This window comes from Dicentrarchus labrax, unplaced genomic scaffold, assembly GCF_905237075.1.
Source record: "Dicentrarchus labrax unplaced genomic scaffold, dlabrax2021, whole genome shotgun sequence".
Lineage (NCBI taxonomy): Eukaryota > Metazoa > Chordata > Actinopteri > Moronidae > Dicentrarchus > Dicentrarchus labrax.
The window spans coordinates 2,920,145-2,945,906 of NW_026136720.1; the positions used below are offsets into that span (position 1 = coordinate 2,920,145).

A 25,762-nucleotide genomic window follows, 5' to 3' on the forward strand; every position below is an offset into this window, starting at 1 on the left:
CAGAAAAAAACTCCCAGCAGAGGTTCAAGACTCAAGTTGTTATTTAAGAAACGCTAAGTGGTTGTTATTAAGAAACTGTTAACAGGAGATCAGCCAGAGGAGGAACGTGAGAGAAAAACCCCGTAAAGGTCCTGGTGATAGTTCTGTTTCTATGCCCCTAAACTGTTTTAACTCGCTAATATATAGAAAATATAGATATTAAAGTGTCAAGCTGTATTTATAAAAGGTAATTTTAATCTGCATTTTAATTTGGAGTAATGTTAGACACTCTAATGCGATAAGTTATTTTAACTTAAAAAAAATGTGTTGAAACAGATCGAAAATATTAAGTAGGGTAACTAAACTAAACTCAATTTTGTAAAACATTCCTGATTAAATAGTTTTTATTAGGTATTTTGTTTTCACAATACAAATTAAGTCAGTGTCACTTAAAATGACTAAATCTGCTTTATCAAGAATGTTGTTTTAACTTATAAAATTAAGTTGGTGTTACTTAAATTTTCAATGTGATCAGTTTCAACAATATTTTTAAGTTAAATTAACTAAATCTGTAGTGCGAAATGTTATTTTAACTAAAAAAAACAACTTTGAAACGGATTACAATTAAACATTTTAAGTAACACAAACTTAACTTTGTAAATTAAAAAGATTCTTGATTAAGCAGCTTTTACTAGTTATTTTAACTGACACCAACTTTGTTTTACTTGAAATGTTCAATGTAATCAGTTTCAAGAATAAGTTAAACAATAAGTTTCTACTTTATACTCTTTAATTTAAAATAACAGCCATATAGTACATTTAGTCTATTTTTGTTTCATGTTATTGTTAATTTTTTTCTTTTATTGCTTCTTGACTTGCAGTATTTGTTCCCCTCATTCAATAAAACTGACTCTGATCATTAAGTTTAAGCACCTGTGACTGAATTATAATTGTAATACAGATTGTTTTCACATCCCTGCTCAGGATTAAATCCATAAGGTCTTGTCCCAGAGATGTGCTGAGAAGCTGCGACCAAAATAGAAAGAATAGACGTCACCTAATGAAGTGGACGGCAAATAATAGTGATGACAGACTCAAAGCAGAACTCCAGGACCAGAACGTGAGATCAAACTGAGGGAAAATCCACATTCAGCACTATTGGTTACTGTAAGTCGTTCAATAACTGCCTGTTTTTTGAAGGAAACAGGTAAATATGTGAAAGCAAACATCTCTCTGCTTCATAAGGAACTTTAAACCTTACTATAATTTAAACAGGTGAGTTGTCATAAACTTGGAAATCAGTTATAGGGACCAAAACCAGTTTTTGTACCAGACTGTAAACATGTTTATTTCTGCTGTAAAGTTGGACATTTTAATATGGGGCCTTATGGAGCCAGCCTCTAGTGGCCGTTAGAGGAACTGCAGGTTTTTTTAAAGCATGTTAATGATAAAACAGTGAAATTCCACAGATAAAAGTTGCTCTAAAACACTAAAAACTCCTTTAAAAAGAGCTTAACTCCGAGTGAGTTTAATGGTTTTTACTCATTTCGAGGCCACCTTGCGTGTCCAGCACTTTTTTTTTTTTTTACAGCTTGTTGTCAACAACAGAAACAACTCTTTACGTACATCCCTTTTTCTTTAATATTTCAACAGTACAAATTATATCCGACTTGAGAAACATGACATGAGAAACACATCGCTTCACATTTCTGAATATTCATATTCATCGAGAACATTCTGGGCCACTGAGAAATCACCTGAGAGAACGAGTTAGAAAAACCGATTCAGTTTGATATGACTTTAACAACAAAGGGAGAAACCAAAATGTGCTTTCTTCCACTGTGGCGCCTCCTCGTATATGTTGAGAAACTAATAAAAAACACCGGTACTGTACAATAATGACCAGCAAATATATTACAGCAACGACCACTTTACACAAATCTCATCTTCATTGCAAAAAAATAAAAACATCAACAAAAATATTGAACATTTTACAACATATCAATCAGATAAATCAGTTAAAAGTCATACAAAGTGTGCAAATGTCACCGTACGGTCACAAGACGACTTCTTAACGAAGGCACCGTACTTCTTCGCTTTCTTGTCTGACGGCGCCGTGACGACTTTAACTTTAAAAACCGTCCTGTACGTCGGATTGTTTCGAAAATAAAACGATGTGATCTGTTATTAATCTAAACAAAATGAAGTTGGACACATTATAATTTAATTTATAATTATTACCCCAAATGCAAATTCTGCATATCTGATGCATAAAATCAAACTCTCCTATATTTCCCCTTAAAGGAGACTTATTATGCTTTTTCCTGTTATTTAATAAAAATAATAAAAACGTTAAACGGGTTGGTTTTTTTGAAGTTTTTCTGTCATATATCGTAACAATGTCAGATTTTGATATTAATCGAGGACAAAGTGTCAAATAATTCAGCAAACACATGAAAAAAGTAGTCCGTTAGCACTTTGTGTGGTTAGTTCAGGGTCTCACGGACACGTTTCTTCCATGTGGTGTCTTACGACTTCTCTGCCTCAACTCTCGGGTATGTACGACGTACACCTGTAACCAATGTTGAAGCATTTAGATTTAATCAATTAGTCGGTATCAAAAGTTTAATTTTAATTAATATTTTAAGTTGCTTATTAAAGCAGAAATTTCAAACTTCTTCCAATGTGAGATTTTAATGTTTCGGGCGAAATTTTATAGACCAAACAATCAATTCATCAAAAAATAATCTAGATTCAATTATTATAAATTGCTGCTTTATTTGACGGTGCTCAGATTGATTTTCTTTAATTCAACAATTACTGATTTAAATAGTTTCTTTCATATTTCTTTTAGAAAAGTTGTGTTACAGATTACGTGTGATCAAACAATAGTTGTTGAAAAAGGAGTAAAATATTAATAAAAAGGTCACGTTGAGTAGAAGTTGTCTTCTTTTGGAAGGCGGCCGTAAACAACAACCAAACAAATAAAGTAAACTCAGGTTATCAAACAGTGTGTAGGGCTGTCATCTTTTAATTTGAAAATTAAAAATTTGTTGTGTTTGAACTCCTTAAGCTCCAAGGTCAGTAAACTGCTCGTACGCCGCCGTTAGCTTTTGGCAGCAGCAGAGTAACGCCAACCGTACAACCGCACCTGGATCGTCGCCGATAACATAGAAAGATTTATATATTTATATATAAGGACGTTCGGTCAGCTGGTAGGAGCTGATCCTTCAAGGTCAGTGGACTTTATGGTCAAAGGGTTTTTATTTTGAAATGAGAAAACCAAATTTGGGAAACCAGAATAAACCCAAAATATATATATTTTTTAATTTAAAAAAAGTTAAATGGGTTTGTTTTTCACCGGTTTTTATTTTCAAAACAAAAAAAACAAAAAAAAAAATCGTATTTATTTTCAAAATAAAAGAAATTGTAAAACAGGTAAATTTCTTTTCCATTTTTATTTGTAAAACAACAAAAAAAACCAAACAGAAATATTTGTTTATTTTTTTAAAAAGAAAAGAAAACCAGTTGTTTGTATTTTCAAAATAGACCAAAAAAAAGAAAAAAATTTGAAAACAAAAGTCGTTCAGGCATAAAGTCCACTGACTCTTTAATATATAATGTTTATGTTTTTCCACAGTTTTAATGTGTTTGGACTTGATTTTGTAACTGTGTGTTATTCCAAATAACTTTATTTTTGGTAAAGAGTGACAGCCCTAATATAGCGAGAGCCACTTTAACTGACCCGATTACCATAATCTGGTTATTCTAATGAGCTCGTAAACAACCGTCAGACTCCCTCGTAAACCCCCAATAATGACCCCAAAACAACAACAATTCAAACAATATTAAAATAAACAAAACAGTCAATACTTTGCATTTTGGAACGACCCCTGTGAGTAGTGCAAAATCCTCTCTCGCACTGCGAAAGCCTTGGAAGGCAGTTCAGTGGCACCGATGCACTAATACTGATAATCCACAGAGATTCACCGCATACGCCGAAGTTCAAAAAGTTCACAAAGAGCCACAGTCTGAGCACCACCGGAGAGATTTTAAAACCCAAATTAACTGTGGCTTGAAAAATGTGGGCTTGCAGTCTTTTTCCTCACAGAGGACACGTTGGACCGTTCGTCTTCCATCAAGTACGATCTCAGAAAACACACAAAAATAAAGAAAAACAGCGAGAGAGAGAGAGAGAGAAAGGTCACCAGGAAGCAGGTTTAAAACGAGTCCGTATGCAAAGTTCCCCTCTTGCGATAGCGGATTAATCAAAGTCAGTGGCGATAGATCCGATTACAAATCACACAAACGTCCTCCAAACTTCGGAGTATCAGCAGCTCCTGTTTTTCTTGTTTTTTTTTTACATCCACACGATCATCATACCGGCAAAACAGATTCATAGGAAGAGAAACAAAAAAGGTCAGATTGTGTTAATATCTATAAAGATTGTTCACACCTGTCGGGGAACTGAAATGCATCTCCAGTGACTTTCAGTAACTTTAAAGGTGCTCTGTGGAGGTTTTCACCACTAGAGGGCGTCTCCACTCTGTTGGTGGTTGTATTATTAGTGTTCCCTTAATTATGCCTCCGTAAACCGGCAGTAACTGTTGTTTTTTTAGCCACTTTGGGGGCAACAGAAACAAGTGTCACAGACTTGTTGTTGGCACATTTATAAATCCTGTAGTTTTCGAGCAACATTAGCATTAATGCCAGAAATTTTTACTTGGATATTTGCACTCTTTTAGCTCCGCTTTTGGTCTCTACCAACTCCTCAGGGTCTCATAAGCGGCTAAATGCTTCAGGACATTCACCAGTTAGTCGTTCCCAAGCCGTTCGGTCCAGGATGTTTGGTTTGGTACAGTTTTGGGGAGCTCCCCAAGAGAATTATACCTTATTATGAAGTTCAAAATGTGCGACAAAACCCCCCAAAATTAACATCATCGTGATTTTAATTGTTTCTTGAGTGAAAATTTAATTTGTAATGCAAAAACCTACTTATATCTACAATATTAGAGTGGTGTGTTTGGTGTGTGTCGAGGGTTTAATGATGATAACAAAGCTTGAAGAGAGGTTTTTGAATTTGGAATAACTGTCAACAGTCCAGTGGTTCCCAACCTTTTTCTATCATTTAGTAAACTGACAACCCCCCCTTTAAAGTGACATTTTATTAATAACAGGGAAAACGAGAGATTTAGATGTGTAGAAAATACAGGATTTATGCATATTGTGCTGTCATGTGCCTTCACATTACACATCTGCGTCAGCAATTAGAAGATAACGTCTCTATGTGGTATCACACATTCTTTAAGAGATCATTTTACAGGTGGTTTTCTAGACAATCCAGGACAGCACCCTGGTTTACGTAGGCGATCTGAGTGAATAGCTACAAATGTGGATTATTTCCAGGATTGTAATTTTAAACAATTTCAAGGAGTTTACTGGAAAACTGGTCTGTAAATTTCCAGGTTTTCCAGGTGAGAAACCTGCCCGACCCTATGTGTTATACACAAAGCTTTACCAAGATGCATTTCAGCCAGGTGTGAACCGGGGAGGGGCACAGATTAATCCAATGAGTATTTTCCCACCCTGTACTGGAGTGACATCAATAATCTCCTGAGATCTCCCGTTTAGAAATTCCCCTGATATAAAAACACCACCACAACGGCATGGCACAGAACTGAAGCAGGACTATATCAACTATACAGCCAACACGATTACACTGTTATACCAAGAAGCTGTGTACATTACAGTGAAGTCTATTGCGTCTCCTGTTCGGTGAGGGGAGGGCGGGTCACATTTACAGGTTTTGAAGAGGTAATACATCAAATTCATAACTTTTACAACCACTGAACTCAAAGTGGGGACGATAATATCCAGGTGACGAGTCTACGGGGGGAAAGTTCAGCTGCCCTCGGTTGTCTTTAGGGGAATATCTAACACCACGGGAGGGCGGGAGGAGCAACGGGCGCCGCGAGCAGCAGCAGAGCCTGTTGGGAAACGGAGTCAGGTCCACGCCACTTTGCGAGAGATGGCCTGTTTGAAGCACTCGGGGTCGACGTTGCCTCCGGGCCGCAGCGCCCTCTCCAGGCTCACCAGCACGTTTTGGTGGCACTCCCTGATGTTGACCGGGTACTTGGCCCTCAGGAGCTCGTAGGCGGCTATCAGCCTCATGTTCTGTTTCACCATCAGGTACTGGATGATGCACGTCGGCGCCAGAGAGAACCCGTCTCGACAGTGCACCAGGACGCGCTTCCTCTTCCCCGTGGAGGCGTCGATGCACTCGTTGATGTCCTCGAAGCAGCGCTGCTTCAGGGCGGGGCCGTCGCCCAGAGCGTCCGGCACGTCTCCGATGTCCACCTTGAGGCGGGACCAGCTGTGGCGGGCGCCGCGGGAGCAGGTGCACGGTATGAGGTTGAGGCTCGGGCCCGGCTCTCCCGGCACGCTGCTCATGTCGATGATGCTGTCGATGTTGTTGCGGCACAAGGTGCGCCCATTGTATGCCGCGTTCAGGTTGCCGACGTAGATGTAGTCCGTCACCTTGGAGATGACGGGTTCGGAGTACTGGAAGTGTTCGGGGCCGCTGGGTTTGGGCTCAGGCGTGTCAGGGCCCCTGGCGCCGGCCGGCCCCGTGGCGGCTCTCCTGCTGTAGTTGCGCAGCTTCTTGGAGCCCGAGCGTGACGGAGGGTTGGAGTCGGACTCGGAGCTGCTGTTCCAGGGCGGAGAGAAGAGAGAGAAGCGGCTGGAGGATTTGCTCTTGTTGAGGATCTCCACCGGGCTCGACAGACCGGAGCTGGACGCCGTGGTGGAAGCGGAGGCGCAGAAGAGAGATGCTCGCTCCAGAGAGCCGGTGCTGCTGGCTGCTCCCGCGCTGTGGGCCTGCTCCATCTGCAACAAACACACAAACTCATCTGACATGTGGTCAAAAACTGCTGCGTTGCTCATCCTGAACCGGCCCCGAGGTTGAGTTTTAATGACTCCAGAAGTGCAGAGGTTTGTTTATTAAAAGAAGTAGAAAGTGTTTGTTTACGTGCATCTTATCTCATGCTGGTATTTATTAATTTAAGATATTTTTCCATTGGGCTTCCATGAGGATAACCAAATACGTTCCACATATGGTTCTACCAACAGTCGAGTTTCAAACTAAATCTAGATTATAGTGAAGGACTAAAGTACTAACTAACATTTTCCAGAACATAATTCCAGGATATTTGGTAATTTTAATCAATTTCCAGGTGTTTCTATAACTGGAAAACTTCATTGGGAACAATATAAAAAGAAGACACTGGTGCTCAGAACAAAACGCTTTGTGGAAACAAACCTTTAAACTAACCTAACTCCTCTTCTTCCTCTTCCGAACAATAAAAGACTGAATGTACCAGAATTTAAAACCTTTTCTATCCGTCGTTGAACTTTAATTGAAGCAGCGAGCTGTTACGTACCTGAGCTTTGAGGTTGTTCTTCCACTCCTGCGTCTCCAGAGCTCTGAAGCGTCCGCTGCTGTCGGAGGAGACCGACATGCAGAGGGGCCGGTGAGCTCTGGGGGGCAGCTGGGGGGTGAGGGCCACGGGGACGGGCCTCGCATCGGCGTGCTCGCTCCTACTCATCATCAGATTGGGACAGGAGCCTGGGTCACACGGGGAGGACGTGTCTCAGATCAACAGCAACCTGTTTAACTTTTAATATTTCCTTCTTCTTTCTCAATTTGTGCAATTATTTGATTTATTAGTTATTAGATCACAATCAACTCATTGTTGCCATGCGAGCGAGATGCTGTGGAGGAAATGTTTGCGTGCTCCATTTTAACCCCTCTCTTTTTTAACTACAAACAAACTTGTTCTTTCTTTTAATGCACTGTTTTCACATGATAAGGAATTAATAATGTTCTTCCGTACGTTTTAGTAGTAAATTATTATTTATATTTATATAACCTCCGGAGCAGGATGATAATTTGACTTTGCATTTATTTCTGTGAGGAAAACTGAGTGAAATTGTTTTATTTTAAAGGTTTAGATTCGTATTCAAGCTCTACACTTTAAAGTCCTTTTTAAAATACAAAAATATGAAATCATCTGTTATCTCATCGGTATCAGGATATAAAACCTCTATCGTTACAGCACAGAGAAGTGACAGAACAAGGCTGGTTCACTGGGGGGCGGGGGGCTCATCCTGTCCTGGCCTGCCCTCTATAGTCTCCACAGAGGAGGTGGTGGGTGAGAGGACGACGTTTAACCGAGCTGACGTCAATCACACAACACCTCTAACACCCTGTGTGAGTCTGTGGGGTCCCTGAGCGGCTCCTTCAGATACAGACCGCTGCACCGTCACTGCTGCAGCTTATAAACACAACATAATGCTGCAGCTTATAAACACAACATAATGCTGCAGCTTATAAACACAACATAATGCTGCAACTTATAAACACAACATAATGCTGCAACTTATAAACACAACATAATGCTGCAACTTATAAACACAACATAATGCTGCAGCTTATAAACACAACATAATGCTGCAGCTCATAAACACAACATAATGCTGCAGCTTATAAACACAACATAATGCTGCAACTTATAAACACAACATAATGCTGCAACTTATAAACACAACATAATGCTGCAACTTATAAACACAACATAATGCTGCAGCTCATAAACACAACATAATGCTGCAGCTTATAATTAATGTGCAACACGTCGTTATCTATCACTATTACAGTTTATTATAGTTTATTATAGCTTGTCTGTCATATACCGCAGCATACATACACTTATATCTCTATTTATTGTCATTTATTGGATTATAATGCTTATTTTTCTAGTTTATTTAATATGTATATACCTGTGTGTGTTTAGATATTGTAATATAATACATAAGTTTTACCAGTTTATATCATTATTATTTAATTAATGTTGTGTGAGCACCTTGAGCAACAGAAACAGTCTTTCTGATTCACTTTTTGCACAGTTTTACATATATTTCCTTTACATGCACATTATTATTAATATTAATATATCTACACTGTATATCTATCTCCTTTAAAACTACACTGGTGTATTTATTTTATCCCGTTTAAAGGAAACCTCCCTATACAGCAGATGCTTCTGGACCAACTGTAGGTTAAATTAAATACTAATGAATGTTATTGAACCTACCAGCACATTGTGAATGAATCTGGAGTGTGTCCTGTGGTTTCAACAGACTGTGGAGGGTTCTCACTGTACCTGTGGAGGAGAGGTCACCTTCAGTAAACTTAAACATAAATATATAAATATAAACTTAAATATAAATATAAACTTAAATATAAATATAAACATAAATATAAACATAAATATAAATATAAACTTAAATATAAATATAAATATAAACTTAAATATAAATATAAACTTAAATATAAACTTAAATAGAAATAGAAACTTAAATATAAATATAAACTTAAATTTAAATATAAACTTAAATATAAATATAAACTTAAATATAAACATAAATATAAACTTAAATATAAACATAAATATAAATATAAACTTAAATTTAAATATAAATTTAAATATAAATATAAACTTAAATTTAAATATAAACTTATATATAAACTTAAATGTAAATATAAACTTAAATATAAATTTAAATATAAATATAAATATAAACTTATATATAAATATAAATATAAACATAAATATAAATATATAAATATATAAATATAAATATAAATACCAATCCTTCCATTCTGCTTTCGGTCCAGCAGTTTGTGCGCACTCAGGTTTTGGCTCCAGTCCTCGTCGGCTTCCATGATCCGCCTCCCGCTGCAAGAGGCACAAAAACCGGGTTGAGGCGGTCCGTCATGGTCGGCAAGCCGAGCAACGCTTCACCTCCATCGGACACACATCGCCTCGGCGGCGGCCTGGATCATCACCCGAGCTAGCCGTTAGCCGTTAGCCGCTAGCCGCTAGCCGACGCAGAGTCATTGTTAACGGGCGAAACGCTGAATGAGCTAACCGTTAGCCGCTAACCGTTAGCCGCTAAGTTAGCATCGCTCTCTAACCCGCCGTCTGCCGCCGCTCCTCCGCGGCTGCTGCAGCGGCACATTAAGCATCAAACCACCGGCATCTTGTGCGAGTCAGCCCGCGACACGACACCGGCGGACACCGGCGGACACCGGCGGACGAAGCGCGGCAAACTACGGAGCTCCGGTGAGTAGCTAGCTGATTAGCTGGCTGGCTAACAAACAGCGTCGCCAGCGCAGCCGCACTACAACCGTGAGCGCGAGCCCGACCGCTCACTACTTCTTCTTCTTCTCTTTTTTCAATGGCGGTTGTTAAACCAGCTTGTAGGCGCATTACCGCCACCTGCTGGTGGACCGGTGGAGGAACAGCAGGTTGACAGGACATAAACGCACAATAAATAAATAAAAATAACTTAATTCTCTCTATTATTCCTGCTATTCTTAAATAATTAATTAAAAGACAAAAGTGTTGTCTTTATTAAAGTATATTCTCCAATATTGTGTCCCTCATCTGTAAAAAAAATATTGTTTATTGTGTTATTTGCTGAAACTTTCAATAGTAAGGTTTTTATATATTGCTTTTCACAGACATAAGTCACAAAGCAATATATAACAACAAGAGGGAATAACAACAAAGGAAGAAACAATGCAAAATATAATAAAAACAGTGTATAAATGTATATACACACACAAACGTAATAAAAATATACCATATAAACATAAAATGCAGACGTGAGTTGCATTTATCTCTCGCTTGATTGCTCTAAGTTTATAAAAATCCTCAAATATTTACATTTGAATGGCTGTTCGAGGCCCAAACCGCTGAAACTCTCCAGTATTTCACAGAGTTAAGAGAAAAGTTTGATAAAATAAACAGTTTTTCTTCTTTCCTCTCCAGCTGATCGTCTCACAACCCCTCAGATGATGCACTATTACAACATACTTTAAGTACATTTTGTTCTTAACTTAACTTAAATAACTGATCTGAATACTTCTTCCACTGGAGCCAAGAGTTTCTTACATCCAGGAAGTCAAAAAGCAGCAAATAAACAAATGTTTGTTTGTTTTTTTTTACTTATTAATTCAATGAATTCATATTTGAGCAGTTTTAGGGTTCAGAAAGCGTCCAGAGTGAGAGAATAGTATCATAAAAACACATTTAAATCCACCTCCAGTCTGATTTAAAGACCACCGGATCAGATATAAAAACAAACAAATGTTGCTCTAAGATAAACAAAAACAATATGTTGTCACATGAAGTAAAAAGCACCATTTGATTAGTAATTAAATCACAAATTCACGTCAATAAAACTCACAAACAGGTTAAAAAAATCGTCACTATTTCCCAGCACCAGTTGTTTTAAAGCACTCACCGTTTATATATATATGTGTGTGTGTGTGTGTGTGAGTGTGTGAGTGTGTGTGTGAATCTGGTCGTAGTTTCTCCGGCTGTTTCTCAGCGTGTCAGCAGACGACTGAAGCAGCAGCAGAAAACAATTATCTGGGATGTGATCTGATCTGGAGCCTGGTGTTTAATTGGACGGCTGAGGCCTCCCCTCTCTCTCTCTCTCTCTCTCTCCCCCCCCCCCTCTCTCCAGGTATCCTGGTAACCCACCAACCTGCTGATGTCACTGCTCTCCATAATGAAGTGTGAGTGTATCTGGCTGCCTTTGTCAGTAACCAGGCAGGAAATTCACAGGAGATAAGAGCGACAATGAATGAAGGCCACGTCTGATTTAAGGTGATCGAGGAGGGGGGGGGGACACACACACTCAGGTTCTCTGGTTATAATCACAGATTACATTATTATCACTTTATATTCTTTTTTTTTTTACTGTTATTCTTTATTTTTAGTCAGTTTTAAAGTCCAAGTGGAATGAAAAATGTCATTTTAACCCTTTAAGATCTCATCCTCAGTTATATTGTACCTGTATTCAACAATGTGTGTCAATAATAACAGAAACTCCATTTATTTGTATTTTTATATAAAAATTCAATCATTTTTTTGCTTCCTGTGAAACAAAATTTGATGTACGCCAGCATCAACTAACTAACAATAATTCAATAATATCACGACATTCAACAATCAATCTTCAACTTTTTAGTAAAGTGTGTCAGAGCTGAATGGGTGGGTGGGACATTTGCATTTCAAAGAGTCTCCTTGAGCTCCTCAGCTCATCACCGTCGGATCTATTGGACCTTCGCTGACCTGCTGCCTCCTTTAAATCACCCTTTCGATACCGACTCACACCTGCCGGGAGCTGCACGAGACAGAAAGGATCTGCGAAAGCTCGTTAAACTGCAGCTCCAGTTATTTGTTTGACCGCTTTGATTGTTGAAGAGGAGCCGGGAGGGAGAACAGCCCAAAACTGAGCCTTTTTCCATCCTTTAATGATCAGTTATAAACTTTAACAGTGGGAATACACAGATTTAATCAGGCTTTTCTTGCTTATTTTAAGTATTTTAAGGTGCGATTATCTCCTCCTCTGCTTCAGCAGCAGGTGCAGACGGAGTAAAAAACTAAAATCCCTCAGGTTTCCTTCCTCCCGGTGCAGAGCTGTTAAACAGGGTTTAATGAAGTCTGATCTCTGGAGGCCTGAAGCAGCAGGAAGAGCCACCTGCTGAACTCAGCTTGATTGATCTCCAGTCTTATTTTAAACACCTCATCTATCTGGAGAGCAAGAACTGAACACAGAGCCCAATTTGCCAATTTAATACCATAAAATGAAGAATACCATATTGCTTTTCAGCTATTAGGAGCCAAAATCATACAACCAGCCATATAGAAAAAAATAAAGAAATAGGAGAGTGACTAATTGTGTTTATTAATCGACCTTTTACTACTTTCTGCTGTTCACAAAGTTCATTATTAGACTTGTATACTTATTAAAGAGTTATTAAGGTTAAAATACCCTCTGCTCCACACTGTCAAACCAAACTCCATTCAAAAAACAGCTGTTTTAAGGAGCAATTGGACCAACAGACACCGAAACAGTCCCTGCTGATTGGCTACAAAATGCAGTTTTAGATAGAAATCAAATTGTCCTCAGTAACAGATTATGAATTTAAAGGTTGTAGAAGTGGTAAGTTAAAGTATAGACTTTCAGCCCTTATATTCACACATTTTTTCAATCTAATTTCTGCTTTAAAGTTTGGCTTTTTAATATGGAGACTCACTGCTGGAGCCAGCCTCTAGTGGCCGTTAGAGGAACTGCAACTTTTGTTATTCCCGTTTATATGAATTGAAGTAATAGAGGCTTGTTTGTGTGACAGAAGTCACAAATTCATGTTTAAATGTGAAAGTTTTATTCAAAATATCAACAAAAAAAGCCTAAAATTGTCAAAAAATACTTTTTTTTTTTAGAAAAGCTGCAGTGAAATTTGACATTTTAGGCTCCAACAATCACCAAAAACCTGCAAAATCCTGGAGGGACTGACAGGTAGGTGAAGTCCACAAATATGGTAACACATTAAAGGACAATATTGCACAAGAGAGAGATTTTAAAATAATAATAGTGGTCAAAATTAAAGCAGCAACACGTTAAAAATTATCCAACAAAGTTCAACAAGAAGACAAACATTTAATTTCAGCTGTATTTGTTTAATAGTGGGAATGACAGATAAACTTGTGGTGATTTCATTTGATCAGGTAAAAAAATGTTAAAAATAACAGGACAAACAGAATTTTGTGTTACATCTAGAAGTGAAAAATCTTCGGTTGCACAGTTGAGATCAGATATTCTTCCTCTGGGCATTTAGGGTGGTCAATTTAATCCATATTTTACCGTATAAATACAAGTTTTTACCATCAAAACAAACATTAAAATACAATTTGAAAACTATGATTGTGGTTTTCTGTGCAATTTACCATCAATTATTTAAAAAAAAACCTACTTTATTCTGTATAATTTCCTTTAAAATGCCGTATAAATGAAGGTTTTCTCACAATTACAGAAACTTTAACCTATTTCGAGTTTACAGCCTTTTAGTTTTTCACTGTAAAATCTACAGACAGAAGGAAACAAATTGGAATAACTTTTTAATTTTGGTGAACTTTGTCTGAAAAGCCTGTAAAAGAAGCAAAAATAGACTTTTTTAATAAGAATTAATTGTGACTCTTCAATATATATTATATTTAACACAAACATTAAACAGAAACTTCAGATCAACGAATTTTACTGACGTCTGCATTACTGGTGTCATTCCTCAGCCGACCACCAGAGGGCGCCAATGTGAAACATTTTCAAATCTTCCACAGTAACGTAAAAGAAATAACTTTTAAAAACACTGTAAATAAAGTTCTGGGTTCAGGAAAAGATCTTAGATTACATGAGATAACATATTTAATACAAATTACAGAAAATTCATACAGGAAGAATGTAAAAAGTGCTCAAGTCTGGAATTAAAATATGATTTATAGACTAAATTTAATACCAAAATATAATTTTAAATCAGCTTTAATAATTATCTTTAAACAATATTTAAATCTGGGGTTTTTTTTTCTGTGCCGGAGCGTCAAAAGGGCAGTTTGCTGGCGAGGGGTATCCTCTTCTTCAGGTTCAGGGTGGAGTTGACCTGCTCGGCCGACAGCAGGTTGTGCCACTGAGCGATCGGCCGCCGCGGGTTGGACAACATGTCGGCCCAGTGCCTGAGCTGGTTCCCCGAGGCGTCGCAGCCCAGGAAGATCTTCCCCATGGCGTCGTTTCGCGTCATGGCGTCGTGGTCCCACACCGAGATCACCAGGTTCACCCTCTGTGGACGACCAGAGGTTTTAGATTAAAAACTTCCTCAAACAGCAGCTTTAAAACCCCATACTGTTGTTTTTAGCAGGTTTTATAACATTTATTATAGATTATTATTATTATTATTATTATACACAACTTCTAACCAAAGTGCTTCACATTAATTAACAATCAGTATTTTTAAGGATGTTTTTTAGCGAATGTCGGCAACATTTCCAGACCTTTTTCTGCGTGTAATCACCTGAAAATAAGAATCGTTTGTGTCTTTTTTCCCTTAAAATGAGACGTTTTTACCTACAGACGCCTTCCACAGCCTTCCATCTTTCTACGGTAGCCCAGAGTGGACAAACCAAACACTGGCTCTACAATAGGGTGAGCCACCGTAGTTTCTCCGACACACTTCTGAAACTTCACCGCTACATTAAAAGTATTTAACATAAAAATGCAGGGTTTATGTTGTTATTTTCATTCTTTAAAAGTCACCAGATTGCAGAAAAAAGTCTCTGAAACTCAGATTTTTTCTCGGGGGAGGATCTCAAGGCACTTTGATTTCAAAATCCAACTTATTTTTTAGGTCCCAAGGCTGGCAAACATTAAAGGGGTTGCTATCTGCAGTGGAAAACCAAGGTGAGTCGAGGCGTACAGTTAAAATTAGGCTTTAGAAAGGGTCAGTTCACCTTAATAACAACACTTTCTCACTTCCTTCCATCAGTTTCAACCCAATCTTACTCTTATATTAACATATTTGAGATGTTAAACAAACATTTTTATCGGTATCAGTCTCAAACATCCTGTATCTGTCTCCTATAACTCGCCTGGATTTGTTCATATGACACGTCGAAGGTGAAGGACTCGTTGTAATAAGGATTCAGGGTCTTCTTTTTAATAGACGTCTTCCTTTTCCTCCACTTCCTCTTGTCCAGAGCCAACTGCACCTTCACGTAAGGATCTGCAGACACCAAGTGGACGTTAAGATTCACGATTTAAAATAAAAAAGACTTGAAATGAAGTGAAATTTGTTGAAAAAGATGAAATATTGCACAAAAATAGGATAAAAAGTACAATAAAAACAGGAAATACACACAAATCACTGAAAACTGATGCTGCATTCACATGGATTCAGACAAATAGACACTTTATGGACAGAAAACAAACAAACAAAGCATGTCCATATGTGGTTATTGTTTACAAAGAATGAGATAAAACATATTTAATACAATTATTTTATATATATTTCTAATTTCTGTCTCTAAGGACGAAAAAAAGTTCAAATTTAACCTTTAACCTTTAGATGATGTCCAAAGTGTGTCTCACACAAGGAGAAAACAATCTGGACAACGAGGCGCTAATACCGTAAAACTAATAATAAAAGCAGGGTCTCAAATAGAAGCCTGGTGTGGCTGCATGGTTTCCGCCTCGACCCCTCGATCGAACCCTCTGGGAAATCTTTTCCCGTCTCAGTCTGACCTGAACTTCCACCGATGTCCATCCTCTTCAGGTTTTTGGCCTCCAGGATCACCACGGTCAGCTTGGCGGCGGTGGGAACGTAGCGCAGAGAGAGGCAGATCTCTCCCAGGTTTTCGTCCTGCGTCACACAGACGAGACAGAAAACAAACAACTCAGTAATTCTTCTTTTAGTAAAATGAACCAGTTTGTGCTGTAATCATTCTTCCTGTTTATACTGGATATTAAGAGGAGATTTGAGTTTTCTGTCCCCCAGGCACAGATAATAATCATAATAATCATAATAATAATAATAATGATAACAGCTTTCTTTATATAGCACCTTTAAAAAACAGAGTTTACAAAGAAAATAAAACAGGATACTCAGAAGACGATATGACAACAGAGAGCTTGGGAATAAATAAAGGAAGAAGATGAAAAACATGGTAATGAAATATAAATAAATACAAAAATAAGACACAATAAAAGCCATAAAAGCAATAAGTGTACATAAAATGTACAATAATAATAATAAGTTCGTGGTCTTCTCTAAAGCTTGCTTACAGTTACTTGATGATTTAAGTTTTCACATCTGAAAGGGTCGTACAAGTACCTGGATATATGGAAGCTTTAATTTAATGTACATACTGCTGATCCAGTTAGGAAGCTCAATGCAAAAATCTGCTTTTATTTTAGAAATCTTAAATGTTGAAATATAATAAATGTGCCTGTAAAAATGGGTTTTAAGAAGCGATTTAAAAGAAGAATTTAGAAGAAGGTGCTGGCTTGATGGTTAAAGCCTCGACCACCTGAGGATCTGATGCTGGTTCCCAACCTTTGTCCTTGAGGGAACTCTACCAGAGTAAACTGATGACTAATTTGATGGATATTTCACATTATATTCAACAATAACAATAACAGTAGAGAACAACTGATGAAACTGTACAATGAACCCAAACAGTGAACTCAGTAACAGCAGGAAGTTTGTGTAAAATTAGTGACTTTGATGAATTTCTGACATTTTTTAAATATTATTTCCTTTGAGAAATGTATCAGAGATGACTTTTTCTGATATTTCTAGTCACTTTTTATACAATCCTTGTGTGTTTTCTTCTCCCCTCCGGCCACTATAGCTTCGCATTGTGAAATGTACCCAGTGTGCAAAAAAAGGGAACAAAGCGAACCTCAAACTTGGAGGGCTCGGCGAGGTCCTGCCACTCCTCGATGACGTGGTTCCAGTCCACGTTGCAGAGCTGCACCCTGAGCTCGCCGATGATGTCGTGTTTGGAGAATCTGTTAAAGTCAAAGATCTGCATCACCACCGTCGAAGCCAGGAGGGACGACTTGGATATCTGGGAAAAGAAGCATCAGAAGTATCTGAGGGTCGGTCCTGAAACCTTTTGGGACCTTTTTGTTTTGAGGAACCTTTTCGACACCACTTCTTACATGGAAGTTGAATTGTTCGTTGAAGACGGGGTTCAGCGTGTGTCTGAACACTTTGGTCTCACAGGTTTTGGATTTCTCGGGGCAGATGTAGACTTTGGTGTACGGGTCCGAGCTTCCTCCCAGGTCCATGGCCTTCAGGCCGCTGGCTTGTTTGATCCCCACTGTGAGCTGAAAGACCAACGGAAAACAGACTTTTAGCGAACAAGATAAAGCGCCCTCTAAGTGATCCTTCCAGCAGATAAAACACGATAAAGTGCCCCCCTAAGTTGCCCTTAGAGTGGATAAGACAACATAAACCCTTCTTGGGTACTAATCCTAACCCTGACTAAGATGTTTCACCATAAATGTTGTTATTGTTCATTGTCCATTTATTATTTTTCCTCCACTGACTTGAAGCTATAGTCACAGGTTGGATCACCTCAGACTGAGCGCCGTTGTATTCCAGAGAGTAGAGCAGCTTTCCTCGCCGCTTTTTGGCCGAGCCGTAGTCCACATCCGCCACGTCCGGCTGAATCTATCAGAGCACAGGAAGCACATCAGGTCACGGACACCAGAAGGAGCTAACACAAGCCTTATCTTCTATTCAGTGCTTTACTAATGTGCCACAATTATGGTTTTTTTTGAGAGCAAATATTGATTTATGTGATTGTTTGCGATTAAATCTGCATTTATTTCTGCCTTTTTTCTGAAACAGCCATCCAATGATCCTCCAGAGGGCGCCGTCACTCACTAAAGCTGAGGTGGTTTTTCCGTTCACGCCGTTCAGATTGATCTTCTCGTCCTTTTTCTGCTGCTTCTTCTTCTTGTTCCCCTTGCAGCAGCACTTGATGCAGATACACAGACAGCAGAGCAGAATCAGCAGACCGCCGGCCACAAAGATGGCGTAAACCAGCCATCGAGGCACTGTCGGAGAGAAGATGGGTAAAGAGATCTCTTTCTGATGTGGTGGGAAAAGTAAACAGCTGTAAATCTAACAGCTCCGCCTTTAATTCTACACTGTAAAAACAAAACATTTCAAGGCAACTGTCTTAACAATTAATAATAATTTACTTTTCTCCTCAAAATCTTAAATTTTTAAGTTTTGGAAACAAAAAAAAATCAGTTTTTTACTTTTTAAAACGTATAAAAACATAAACTTAAACAACATGTTTACAGTATATAAAGTAACCTTTACCAGCTGCAACATAAAAGTGATTAATGCATCAATAATTATAATCCAATAATATAATATACTGCATATTGATTACTTTAGGTGATGCTGAGACTTTTGTACTTTTACTTCTAACAGAGTATTTCTACACTGCAGTGTTACAGCACTTTGGTGACTTACGGGGGATCTTGTTCAGAAGGTTGTTGAAGAAGGCGCCGGCCGGGCTGAGGGTGGTGTTAGTGTAGACGGCGGTGGTGAAGATGATGGTGAAGGGGTGGGAGGTCAGGGCTGGGGAGGACGCGATGGGGGGAGCCTCTGACGGTGATGCATGAGGTGTCGAATGAGATGGATTTGATGCCAGATGTGCTGGATGAGAAGAAGTTGGTTGTGGACTGATGGAAGGCATGATGATGATGACGAGGATGATGATGACGAGGATGATGAGGATGAGGATGAAGAGGATGAAGAGAGGAGCTCTGAAAGCAAGAGAAGTGAGAAGAGTTTCAGTTTAAATTAGATAAAATATCATTTTCAGCTTGATGTAAAACAGTTTTCTTGTTTTTAAACTATAAAAACCGTTGAAAAAAAACATATTTCCATTTAATATTTTAAATTTTATATGTTTGAAAACATGAAAAAAATCAGAGAATTGTTGTTTTCTTTTTTTTCATCAGTTTTTTATTTTTCATTTGTGATTGAGATTCTTTAAGATAATTTTTCTAACTTTATATTCATTTTTTTTTCATCTGTGGTAAAAAAAAACATATTTTAAGGAGAATTGCTCTGTTTTGTTTTTTTAATGTGAAAACACATGATTTTGTTTCTTAAGATCATTTTTAGTTCTCCTCAAAAGCCTTAAAAGTAATTTTTTATCTGTAAAAACAAGTGAAAATTTTGTGAAAAGAATTTTTTCAACTTCAATCTGAAAAAAAGGTGAAAAAACATTTTTTTGTTTTATTTTATTTCATCTGTGAAAACAGGTGAAAGTCTTTGTTATTGTAGTTCTCATTTCGACCACAAGAGGCTGAAGTGCACCACCATCTCATGTAAAGGCCTGTGTGTGTCCCACATTCAGTTTTTATTCCAGATTTGCAGTTTGCCACTAATGTTGGAGCAGCTGATAACTGCACAGCTTCTTCCAGATTTCATCTTTACAAAACGTTCCACAGAAACACTTAAAGCAAGCAAATCATTTCCAGTACTTCCTTGGATCAGCGTGTAAGACAAATAAAGATATTTATGAAGAGTGAATCATGAATTTAGAGCTGGGAAGAAGCTTAGAAAGAAAACATCCACTGCCGCTGTCACGCTGTGTTTGGACAGTGAAACCTCCAGAACTGGAGACTTCCCAACCACAGTGACGTATAAAATCAAACATCAGAACCACCAAACTGTTCTGATGTGACTCAGTTAAATTCCACCCGCAGGACTCCACCATGAACAAACAGCAGCACCCGATTCACACGCTGATAACGAAACTCCTCACGAAGCCTCGACACTGTTTCAACACACACACACACACACACACACACACACACACACAGCCCTTTTGAGGAAGGGTTTCCAAAAATAAATCCTCATTCTTAAGGTCAAAAATGTTAATTAAATCCTCACAAAGACAGAAATATGTGACTTCATTCTGCCTCCATCGTCGTTCCTCTCTTTCCTGAAGTCAGTGTCTGGATAAATCTGAGGAGATCTGAAATCTGAATTCATTTTGAGCAAGTCGGATGTTTTAAAGGAGAAGTCCAGTGATGTTAGTTGGGGTAGGAGTTTAAAGATTTACTGCTACAAGGTGGAACATTTTAACGTTACATCAGAAAAAGTTATGAATCAGTTGACCGAAGCTTTGCTGCTAACAGCGTCTACAGCGCACCGAGTTTAAAGTCTGGAAGACATTTGGGACGAGGAGTCCAACACAGCTAGCACAAGCAACAACACGCAGCCACAACTGAGCTCCAACTGCGGCGAGGTCGAAGGTCATCACTGCATCAATCAAAGTCTGTCTCCCTCCCGGAGAAACACCCGCCCGTCACTCTCCTCTCATCCAGGTACATCCTCCAAACACCTCAATAAACTACATCCAGAACTCACCCATACCCATCACCCCCCGTCCTCCAGAACCTCCACTGGATCCAGTTTACAGTCCTCCTCACTCACACAGCCCTCCACAACCAGGCCCTGTTCTGCTCCACCTCCGCACTCCTTTTCCAAAGCCTCCGCCGACCTCCTGTCTCCACCGCTGAGGACCAAGCATCCATCCTGGGGCTCCACAGCTGCCCCCTCGCTCCCCCTCCAAGACTGTACCGATCCGTCCACGTTCAAATCCCTGAACTCTCTTCAGAGCTGCTTTTAATGTGTGATTAATTGTTGTTTCTATTACCTATCGAACCTCTGTAGCTCTCTATGAATAAAATGTATTTTTATTTATATTATTATTATTAAGCGTGCTTTGGTGGCCTTTAGGGGGCGTGGTTGAGCCATTTTGTGATGGCCTTGTTCGAGACTCGTAGAATAAGTAAACTTTCACTACCACCGAATTTTGTGCCGCGTTCCCTGAGTTTATTGAAGATGTTTCTGCCACCAAAAATGTGATTAGTTGGGGAAAAAAATAAATACATTTTAAAAAGATTTATTATTTTTAACCCTCCTGAAAACAAAGATTTTATAAGATAATGTGGATTTTTTCTTCTTCTTAGCCGTTAATCACAGTCTGCATCGAGTATTGTTACGACTAAAACATCGAGCGGGAACAAGTTTTTTGCCAAAATCAAGACAAACAGGCGTCTAAAATAATAAATAAAAGCTGGAAGTGAAACATTTTACTCACTAATGACGAGTTTTACAGAAACGTCCACATCCCTACTCGCTCCGACCAGACGACCACGGCTCAGGATAACAACAGAGTCGTGTCGGAGAGAACGAGTGAAGAGGAAGGAGGTGACGTTCCCTAAAAACAACCCCTCAAACTGTTTGATTAGAAGCAGGAAACGTCTCCTCCCTCCGTCAGCCGCATTGTTTTTCAAGGTAATCAGCATCTGAAGCACTTTTCTCTCCAAACAGAGAAAGTTCACTTCCTGTTCGGAGCCAGAATCTCCACTTAAAGATCCGAATGTGAACAACCTGCAGCCCTGAACACAGAAACTCTGAACTGATTAATTGATGTCTTCAATCAATATTTAAATCTTCTTTACTGTCGTATGGATACAGAAAACAGTAAAAGGATCCAACAGTGGACGCACAGATCTTGTTTCAGGAGGTCTTGGCCCCCTCGTTGGGGTTTGGTGTTTACAGAAACGTAGATACCGTGTTCTCGATTTGACGCAGTTGCCATATTGTGGAGGTCAAGATCTCACGAGTCAATGACAATACTGAGAGACTGAGAGAGAAAATGAGCTGTAACTCACTCAGCTCTGAACTAGTTTCCATGAAACTTGGTTTGTTACGAGGGCGAGAAGTTGAACCTGATGTTGGTTTCTTGTAGGAATTAATTCGGCTAATTAACTCTGTGCTGCCGGCGTCTGCAGCGTTCTGGATGTACAAATATTAAAGACAGTCAGTGTACATTTACACTAGTTCAAATTGGTTCAATTACATGGTTCAAATTTCTGTCTGACAGGAAACAATCAGCCCGGCGGCTTTATAACAATATAATATGTAAAGAAATCTACAATTTTTAGAGAAACATTCACATTGATGTTGCCTGTTAATAGATCGCAACCTTCGTGTCCAAGTGGAAGTTTTTGATGATTAGATCTGAATTAATTCAACTACAAGTAACCAGCATCTCGTTAAATATGTGACGTTTATAACAAACCAAATTTCATTAAGATCAGTTCAGAATTAAGCGAATTACAGTTGATTTTGTAGTTTTTAATCCACAGAGGTCTCCAGACCCGCTGATTAAAACGGCTAAAAACACAGAATAAAGCAGTTCCACCTTAAAAATCACAGACATTGTTACCATCCACTGTTTAGATCTTGGTGCTTTTTAACTCTAGATTTGAACCGGATGAAGGATTTTAGTCATCGGACGTCTGGATCTTAAGTTATCAGAGAAACAAGCTGAGCTAACGTTGGCAGCAGCTCGGCTCGCAGCCCCTCCGGGACGTCCTTTGTCTGTCCAACAGCGTGGGAGAAGCAGTGATTGTTAAGGTGGAACTGCTTTATTCAGTGTGTTTAAGGTGGAACTGCTTTATTCAGTGTGTTTAGTGGTTTTAATCAGCGGGTCTGTTTGTGTTGGAGAGGAGGAGACCTCTGTGGATCATTGGGCTCCCGGTAGAAACCTCCTGAACCATGAACACTGAAGGAATCCTAACCGGGAGAAGCTGACTGCAATGACGCCAATGGTGGTGAAGACAACAACTCCCATGATCCCACGCTGCTTCACCACCTCATCACACTTCGTCTTTTATTATTGTTTTGATGTGAGAGACCCTCTAGCGGCAGAAATTGTACGTTTAAAAGGCTGAAAACTGAAAACTTGTGCTGAACCTCCAGTCTCCATCTTGGAGTGACATAGAGGTGTACTCCAGGGTGTGTCAGTACGCCGTGACATCACTGTTGCGTGTGATTACAGGTTCAACCACAGGGGGCAGTGAAACACAGACGTCCAGGCTGCAGTTAAGTTACTCTTTAATAATTTGTGGTCTCTCTGTAGGACGTTACAGCCAATCAATATTTTCCTCAGCAGAGGGTCTCTGAAGCAGGTTTAAGTGTTTCATTGTCCCACGGCTCAGATGTAAAAACAAGTTTACTTAACATGAAGTCCACACACACTGCTAGAAGCTGTTTACACATTTCACTCATGTGGAACTGAAGACAGACAGAGTGAAGTGTTATTATTGAATATTATTATCGATTGAAACATTTGTAGATGTATATGATGCAGAGACAGCGACCACCTTATTGGGCTCCTGTTGAAATGCAAGGAAATATTATTTTTCTCGCCTTTTTTTGCGATTAAAATAAAAAACGACTCTTTTGATGATAAAGGTCGCTGACACATACTGACCGAGGTCACTGGAGATAAAAGAGTCAACAACAACAAGACAACAAGTGTGTGTTTTCTGAAGAAAGTGTAGTAAAGGAAGAGAGATAGAAGAGAGGAAGGGAAGGAGGAAGAAATAAACAAAACGGGAAGAAAAGTTTGGAAGAATGAGGGAAATAAGGAAGGAAACAAAATGGAAAGTGTCTGTTTTTTGGGGATTTAACCACAAACCAAACACACAGTTTCACATCAACACACATAAAGTATAAAAGCTGTATTTTTTAACTGTGAACCATATAATGAACACATCTTTAGCGTCTGTTAATACGACATTAAACTGCGACAGTACCTGAGAGTAACGACCACAGCTCTTATTTAAATCTCATTTCTTCTGCGTTTTTGTTCAGTCGGCTGTGAAACGTTGTTCTGGTCTGTCCCGTTTCCTCCACAGTTCAGTCGGCCATCTTCAGCTTCAAGAAGTCCGTCTGCTTCGACCTGCTGCAGCCACCACACCTGCTGAGCACACACACACACACACACACACACACACACACACACACACACACACACACACACACACACAGGTACCTACGTAGTCAGTGTTCAAACAGAGGTGGAGTCCTTGCTGCTAAAATACCAGTTATTCAAATATGTGTCATTTAACAGAACAACAGCGACTGAATTAAGTCTGTGTGTTTCCTCCTTTACTTCAGAGATAAGCTGCCAGATAAAGTTCCTAATGAGACGTTTAACCCTCTGAACTCGGCCAGAGAAAAAGGCCTCCGTTGGTATTTTTGCTTATTGTGACGTCAGATCTTCGAGTACTTTGAGATGATTCATGTCCCTAAACCCTGTAAAACCGAAGCTAAAAGGTTTTTATAAGTAAATAAAACATAATAATTAGAAAAAGGACTAAAATTGAGTCATAAATTCACTTTCTTTTTTGTTTTCTTTTATCCATTTCTATTCTTTTTTTAAATTGTTTTTTGTGTGAGTTGGTTCTGCTTTGAATCTTTTGTAGTTTATTAGTTTGTACTGAAATAAAAAGAACAAAAAAAGTATATATGTGTATGTATTTCTATATATAAATAAGCATGGGAAATAGAAACAAACAACAGTAGGAAGAATGATGAATAAAACACACATCATCAGATTTTATTAAATGAAAATGATTCAAAATATTTCTAAATGTAGAAACATGAACTTAATATTTCCTGACACTCCAGAAGTTGTTTAAGTTTTTGAGACGTGATCATTTTCACTTACATTATTTAGCTGCTCGTCTCCTCCTGGATATCACCCAGAGTGCAATGTGACGGCGTTACAGACTGAAGTTAAAGCTTGAACGTTTGAGCTATTATAGTTTTTATTTTATATTGATTTAAAAAAGATAAAGCTGCTTTCAATCAATCAAACTTTATACCTGTAAGCTACAGAAACATCCCTGATTATGTCAGTTACAGTTAAATGAAAGTATCTGGTTTCCTCTCTATCGATCACAACGGTTCCACTCTGAACTGATGGAAACGTGGGCTGCTTCGTTTGATGGCATCGAGCTCAGAGCTAATTGGTGGAGAAACGCTATAAATGACATATTTTTTGGGATATTAACGAGAGAACAGCTGATAAACTGAACAGTGAACTCAGTAACTGCAGGAAGTTTGTGTAATACGAACAATTTGGATGAATTTTGAGCAGATTATTTCCTTTAAATATTGATCAGTTTTCCTCATATTTTTATTTTTGATCATTTTAAACAATCATTCAGACTCAATACGCTTCTTTTTTGGACAGATTCAGTCGTTTCTTCTCAGCTCTTTGGTTGTTTTTCTAACGCAGGACGAGGCAGTTTATCAGAGACTGAAGCTCTGTGGATATAACTCGTGTTCAGATCTTCAAAGTTTAGATTTTAAATAATAATCAGATCATTTTGTTTCCTTCACAGAGATATAAACCTACAGAGTGACCCTAGTGGGGAACCACGGCCAGGATTTAGTGGTAATGAAAACACATTC

General features: G+C 38.7%; 2 protein-coding genes and 1 long non-coding RNA gene across 6 annotated transcripts; 1 reads left to right on the top strand and 2 right to left on the bottom strand.

The window, feature by feature from the left end:
* Nucleotides 1-1,596: 1,596 nt before the first annotated feature.
* LOC127352562 (uncharacterized) lies at nucleotides 1,597-11,442 on the bottom strand. 2 transcript variants are annotated; one of them, XM_051381050.1, is made up of 5 exons: nucleotides 11,350-11,442; nucleotides 9,688-9,776; nucleotides 9,132-9,200; nucleotides 7,419-7,603; nucleotides 1,597-6,864 (listed from the first exon to the last, which is right to left on the bottom strand). In XM_051381050.1, exons 2-5 carry the CDS (start codon nucleotides 9,761-9,763, stop codon nucleotides 5,983-5,985), a joined length of 1,212 nt encoding a protein of 403 aa, XP_051237010.1. In that variant the 5' UTR covers nucleotides 9,764-9,776; nucleotides 11,350-11,442; the 3' UTR covers nucleotides 1,597-5,982. The 2 variants fall into 2 exon arrangements, with proteins under 2 accessions (XP_051237010.1, XP_051237009.1); XM_051381049.1 differs by lacking the exon at nucleotides 11,350-11,442 and having other exon boundaries at nucleotides 9,688-10,234.
* On the top strand, nucleotides 10,040-19,026 carry LOC127352596 (uncharacterized). Of its 2 annotated transcripts, XR_007881142.1 has the most exons (4): nucleotides 10,040-10,163; nucleotides 11,575-11,717; nucleotides 17,295-18,528; nucleotides 18,896-19,026. It is a non-coding gene; the product is annotated as an uncharacterized LOC127352596 (long non-coding RNA). The 2 variants fall into 2 exon arrangements; XR_007881141.1 differs by lacking the exons at nucleotides 10,040-10,163; nucleotides 11,575-11,717 and adding an exon at nucleotides 14,725-15,345.
* On the bottom strand, nucleotides 13,557-25,707 carry syt8 (synaptotagmin VIII). 2 transcript variants are annotated; one of them, XM_051381043.1, is made up of 9 exons: nucleotides 24,097-25,707; nucleotides 18,938-19,233; nucleotides 18,338-18,510; nucleotides 18,026-18,121; nucleotides 17,608-17,775; nucleotides 17,346-17,513; nucleotides 16,186-16,303; nucleotides 15,534-15,667; nucleotides 13,557-14,728 (listed from the first exon to the last, which is right to left on the bottom strand). In XM_051381043.1, exons 2-9 carry the CDS (start codon nucleotides 19,161-19,163, stop codon nucleotides 14,492-14,494), a joined length of 1,320 nt encoding a protein of 439 aa, XP_051237003.1. In that variant the 5' UTR covers nucleotides 19,164-19,233; nucleotides 24,097-25,707; the 3' UTR covers nucleotides 13,557-14,491. The 2 variants fall into 2 exon arrangements, with proteins under 2 accessions (XP_051237003.1, XP_051237004.1); XM_051381044.1 differs by lacking the exon at nucleotides 24,097-25,707 and adding an exon at nucleotides 21,588-21,814.
* Nucleotides 25,708-25,762: the final 55 nt, after the last annotated feature.

Coding starts and splice junctions, on each gene's coding strand:
- LOC127352562 (XM_051381050.1), bottom strand. CDS start 9,763: ATGGAAGCCGACGAGGACTGGAGCCAAAACCTGAGTGCGCACAAACTG. Junction 9,201..9,687: donor AAAGCAGAATGGAAGGATTG/GTATTTATATTT, acceptor TCTCCTCCACAG/GTACAGTGAGAACCCTCCAC. Junction 6,865..7,418: donor AGAACAACCTCAAAGCTCAG/GTACGTAACAGC, acceptor TGTTTGTTGCAG/ATGGAGCAGGCCCACAGCGC.
- syt8 (XM_051381043.1), bottom strand. CDS start 19,163: ATGCCTTCCATCAGTCCACAACCAACTTCTTCTCATCCAGCACATCTG. Junction 18,511..18,937: donor CCTTCTGAACAAGATCCCCC/GTAAGTCACCAA, acceptor TCTCTCCGACAG/TGCCTCGATGGCTGGTTTAC. Junction 16,304..17,345: donor CCGAGCCCTCCAAGTTTGAG/GTTCGCTTTGTT, acceptor TGTGTGACGCAG/GACGAAAACCTGGGAGAGAT.